At 59.2% G+C, this 5,292-nt stretch overlaps 1 protein-coding gene across 1 annotated transcript in view; it reads left to right on the top strand.

Annotated features, from left to right (window-relative positions):
* The window catches only part of LOC112110608 (semaphorin-3D-like), a 40,812-nt gene extending 36,134 nt beyond the window's left edge, over positions 1–4,678 (top strand). The window contains exons 13-17 of the mRNA XM_029912575.1: positions 1,139–1,180; positions 1,597–1,775; positions 2,296–2,360; positions 3,389–3,522; positions 3,795–4,678. Of these exons, the coding sequence (XP_029768435.1) occupies positions 1,139–1,180; positions 1,597–1,775; positions 2,296–2,360; positions 3,389–3,522; positions 3,795–4,220 (846 nt within the window). The 3' untranslated portion in view covers positions 4,221–4,678. The remainder of the gene's footprint in view (positions 1–1,138; positions 1,181–1,596; positions 1,776–2,295; positions 2,361–3,388; positions 3,523–3,794) is intronic.
* The last annotated feature ends 614 nt before the right edge of the window (positions 4,679–5,292 follow it).

Raw genomic sequence — 5,292 nt, 5'->3', positions numbered from 1 at the left:
GCATCATGCGGGAGGTCAGACTAGATGACCATAATGGTCCCTTCTGACCTTAAAGTCTATGAGTCTATGAATTTTTGGTGGTGCCCAGAACCAGTCCAAATCCTGTCCCCCCCCGTTCCCCCCACACACACCTGCCTATGGCTCTGGGAGGGAGTTTGGGTGGGGGTGGGGGGGGAGGGGGGCTGGAGTGCAGGTGAGGTGTGGGCTCTGGAATGGAGGTTGGGTGCTGAGTGCAGGCTCTGGGCTGGGGCAGCGGGTTGGGGGGCAGGCTCTGGGAGAGAGTTTGGGTGCAGGAGGGGTGTGGGCTCTGACCTGGGGCAGCGGGTTGGAAGGCAGGCTCTCGGAGAGAGTTTGGGTGCAGGAGGGGTGCAGGCTCTGGGAGGGAGTTTGGGTGCTAGGTGCAGGCTCTGGGCTGGGGCAGGGGGTTGGGGTGCAGGAGGGGGTTTGGGGTGCAGGCTCTGGGAGAGAATTTGGGTACAGGATGGGTGCAGGCTCTGGGAGGGAGTTTGGGTGCTGGGTGCGGGCTCTGGGATGGGATGGGGTGCAGGAGGGGTTTTGGGTGCTGGGTGCGGGAGGGGATTTGGGTGCTGGTGTGGGCTCTGTGAGGGAGTTTGGGTGCTGGGTGTGGGCTCTGAATTTGCTGGAGCCTGGACACTACGGGCCCATACAACTCGCCGCCCCTGAGCTCATGCAATGGCATGCCACAGCCAGCCCAGGGTGTGGGGTGACCACGTCCTGCAGGCTGCAGCCTGGCTCCTCCACCTGGAGGCTCAGAGCCTCACTGCTATAGTCTCAGAGGGCCTCACCCTCAGTCAGAGGCAGGGGCAGTGCTGTTACCGCCATTGCACAAACAGGAAACTAAGGCACAGAGTAGCTTCAGTGAGTTGCCCAAGGTCACACAGAGCCTGGCGCTGGATCCTGACCCCTTGTCCATTTCCTGCTGGAATTTAACCCATTCAAGCACAGGGCCAATCCTAGAATAGCAGGGGCTAGGGTACGTCAGGCTGGCGGTGCACTGGCAAAGCAGGGCGAGTGTGGGGGATCCAGCAGTGGACCAGCTGGGGCTGCCATGGCTGAACTCAGCTGGGAAGTTGGGCAAAGATCTACCCAAGCTCCAGTGCGGTCCTTTCTCCTCTAGGTGCCGTCTCCTATCCTGGACATGCAGTTCTCACCAAAGCGGGTAAGGCCTCATTAATGACCATTCACAAAGCCCTGTACAGGGCCCATCACACCCTGCAAGACAAGGATGCGACACCCAGGCTCTCCGGCCAGGAGCCACATGCTAATGCAGACATTCACGTGCTGCAGCTGTGTGGGACAGGATCCCCCACTCCAGGGCACCAGGGGCCAGGTGTGGTGCAGCCCAGTTGCAGCTGGGTCAGGCCCCCCATTGCATGGTGCCAGGAGTGGCATTGCCCAAGTCCACATGTGTCAAAGTGCCCCAATTTGAGTCAGGTGCCCACTCCCTGCACTAGTCTCTGAAGAGCTAGAATAGCTGGTTCCTTTACTAGCTAGGAGCTGAGGTGTGGGTCCAGCCCTGCACCCAGGCTCCTGCACGCCACTCTTCCATGGAAAGGGAGCCGGGGGTGCTGACAGCCGTTCTGGTTCCATGAGCAGCAGGAGCTGTTTGTGAGCAGCACCCATGGGCTGGTCCAGCTCTCCCTGTACCGCTGCGAGCTCTACGGCAAAGACTGCACGGACTGCTGCCTGGCCAGAGACCCCTACTGCACCTGGGATGGCAAGGGCTGCAGCCCCTACCGGCTGACTGAGAAGAGGTGAGCCCAGCCCTGCTTCCTTCACACAGTGTCCACCGTTCCTGGCTGTTTGCATGGAGGTGGGAAGAGGGAATTCAGAGCTGGTTACACACCCTGCAGTCCAGAGCCTCTGCCCAGGGGCCATGGACACTACTCACTGGACCAGACATTGCACTGGCTTCTCACAATCAACCCAAGTCAAAAATACAGAACCGCAGCAGCCCCTGTCTGTTCTTGTCTGGGGCCTTCCAGACACCCACCTGCCAATGCCCCTCCCTCCAGCCCTGCAGCCTCCTGCTATTCCAGCCCTGAGCCCCCACAGCCCTGCCAATGCCCCTCCATTCTGCCCTGCAGCCCCTGCTATTCTAGCCCTGAGCCCCCCTCCCCCCAAGCCCTGCCAATGCCCCTCCATCCAGCCCTGCAGCCTCCTGCTATTCCAGCCTGAGCCCCCCACAGACCCATCAATAAATCTCCATTTGATGCACGCCCTGCAGCAGGCACCTGGCTCACTGAGTGCGTTGTCTCGTTCCCCTCCCCACAGGCGAGCTCGCTGCCAGGGTGCGCTGAAGGCCGACCCGGTCAGTCAGTGCCAGGACACCACAGCGGGTGAGAATCAGCCACTGCGGCACCCCTCTCCCAGCGGCTGCATGCTGCCTAGCATGGGCTGTTCTCTTCAGCCATGGAGGAGGGAGCAGGTGAAACTCCGGCATGCCTCGGGTGCCTCTAGCAGGACTGGCCATGGGCAGGGCAATCCCATCCCGTGATGAAGACATTTCACCAAAGCCACATCATGGTGCATTTGCACACTGTACCACTGCACCATGCAGTGGGCTGAGCACTGGGGTGCTGATAGCCCCAGGAAGGACCTCCCCAATGCTGGCAGCAATGTACAGGAGCAGCTATCCCCAGCAGACGCACAGCAGCGCCACCCCCAGGCTTGTACAGTCACCTTAGACAACACGCTTCCCCCAGGAAGTGTTGCTTGCAAAACTGAACCCAGCTCAGTTCCAGGGCACAGGGTGTGAGCAGATCTAGTGCCAGGTGGCCATTGACATGGGGCTGGGTAATTAACCAGCAAACAGTGAGCAGAGCAGAGTACCTTGGGATGGCCAGCTCCATTTCCATAAATGCTGTTCCCCTTCCAGTCACTCCCCGGCGCGCCGTCAGCCCGACACTCTGTTAGCGTGCCAGGCCGGGAAAGCTGGGATTTACGCAGCTCTGCAAACAGCGTGCCCTCCGCCTGTGCTCTGGGCACTGCCAGCTGCGTGTGTGCAAAGACGAGATACAGCAAGTCACTTCACACACACCCAGGCCCCTTTTCATGCAGCAAAAGGTGGTTGTATCATTGCCAATTACAATTCTGTCCTCCTGCCCCACTGGCTAGAGTACTTTGCACACGCGTGGCGCTCTAGCCAGAGATGGCTCAGCCGGAACGTGGAACTCTCTCACCCAGTGTGCGCCCCGCACACTGGAGCAGATGGGGCAGGGCTGCTCCAGAGGATTAGAGCAGCAAAGGTTGTGGGGCTGGTTTAGAGAGGCTGGGGAAGGGGGGATGCTGGTTCAGGGTGTGGAGAGACTTGATGCAGCAGGACTCTGCTCCCCCACATGCACATGATCTGCTCTCCCCCTTGCAGGGGTTACTGCAACTGAAGAGAAACTGGTATTTGGGGTGGAGAACAACACTACTTTCCTCGAGTGCCTGGCGCGCTCTCCCCAGACGGCCATTCGGTGGCTCGTGCAGCGCAGCAGGGAGGCAGCCCTGGATGAGGTACTTGGGGAAGGGAAAAGCTAAATCATGGGGAGTGGTATGGCCAGACTCCCACGCTCCTCCCCAGTCCCTCAGAGGGGGTAGGACGGGGGGACGCTGCCCAGGCTGGAGCCTGGCCCATTGCACAAGCAGCTCAGCCGGCACAGTCAACGCCACCATCCCCGATTGACGAGCAGAGCATGTCACAAGCTGCAGCCCTGGCTCCATGGCAACAGCCCATGGGTAGCATCTCAGGGCGCTCTGCTTTTGACCCCTCCCTGTGTCTGCCCCAGGTGAGGACCGGTGACCGCTTCTCTATCCTGGAGCAAGGACTCCTGATCCGCCAGCTGGTGAGAGAGGATGCTGGAGTCTATCAGTGCCAGGCAGTGGAGCGTTCCTTCTCCCGCCCCCTCACGCACTACAGCCTTCGTGTCATTGGCCACGAGGCTATGGGGGCCAAACGGAGCAAGGGTGCCGAGGAGGGAGGCAGCCACCTGAGCGCCATGCCCGTACAGCTCCAGTACAAGGGCTACCCGCGGACCCCGGGGGCACCGGGCACCAGCCTGGACGAGTATTGCAATGCGCTCCGGCACCAGGAGAGGCAGCGGCAAAAGGCCTGGAACCCGAAGTGGCAGCATTCCTTGGAGAGCAAGAAAGGCCGAGTGCGGAGGCATCCCGACCCCCTGAAGCCAGCCAGAGCTGGGCTGAGACTAGTCTGATCTCTGCACAGTGCCCCCTGGGGGGCTTCACTGAACCAGTCTCCATTAGCCAGCCACGTCTCCAGAGCCCTTCTGAATGCACAGCCCTGGACACAGGTGCCAGCTCAGCCGCTGCCAAACTCTGCCTGCTGAGAGGCCCGAGGACTCGCCATGTACTACCTCAGCCGTGACACTGCCCTTTGCCATCTCCTGGAGCCTGGGGAGGGCCAGCGGACAGTGCAAATGCACTCAGACACCCCCAGACCAATGGGGCTGCTAAGTCCAGGAGGTGCTAGAACAGGGACTTCGCAGCCACGGCCTGGAGCAAACAGTCTGGTTACTAGGCCGGCTGACACAGACTGACGTGACGCGAGGACTTTAAACTATTTACATACCATGAAATATTTATTCTCTGCATTTTTCTTCTGTCATTTTCTTATTACGCCTCTTTTTATTAATGATAAATACTAGAAATTAAATAGAATGGAAACCCATGCTTCTTACCAGCCTCCCTTGTTATGGGGAATTGATACCCAGCCTCAGCAATACACTTCTCCCTCGGCCCTGGTGGAGTACAGAGGCCCCAGCCCCTTCAGGTAAGCATTGCAAGGCAGTTAGGGAGGATGACCCGCATGAGCTAGTGGACAGGGCCCAGGCTTGAGGAGGGAGGAGTTTGGAGTTCCGGTCCCAGAACTGCTACGGACTCAGTGTCTGGTGCGGGGCAAAATGGGAACAACCATAATTACCTCCCTCACTGCAATGTTTAACTAGTTATATTTTCCCCTTTACCAGCCATCTGGTCTTGTCGGAGAAACCCTCTGCAGTGCTGCACTGTTCTTGTGAGACCGAGGCAGCTGGAATGAATCTCCCTGCAGAATGGTACCAATGCTGGGAACTCGAAAGGCTGATGTCAGTCTTGGGCACCAGAGAGGCATAGCATTAATCAGGGAGGGTTCCCGCGCAGGGATCCTCCAACCCCAGAGAAAACCAAATGACATACATGTGGGGACATTCATCCCCTTGTGTCCGACAGGCCATTTACTGTGATGGAGGCAGCGACAGATGTTGTGAGGCCATGACAAGAAAGGCCGTT

The sequence above is a fragment of the Terrapene carolina genome, unplaced genomic scaffold (assembly GCF_002925995.2).
Source record: "Terrapene carolina triunguis isolate 2854851 unplaced genomic scaffold, T_m_triunguis-2.0 Scaffold232, whole genome shotgun sequence".
Lineage (NCBI taxonomy): Eukaryota > Metazoa > Chordata > Testudines > Emydidae > Terrapene > Terrapene triunguis.
Note: the sequence above shows the minus strand (reverse complement) of the source record. Positions and strands in the feature narration are given on the sequence as shown.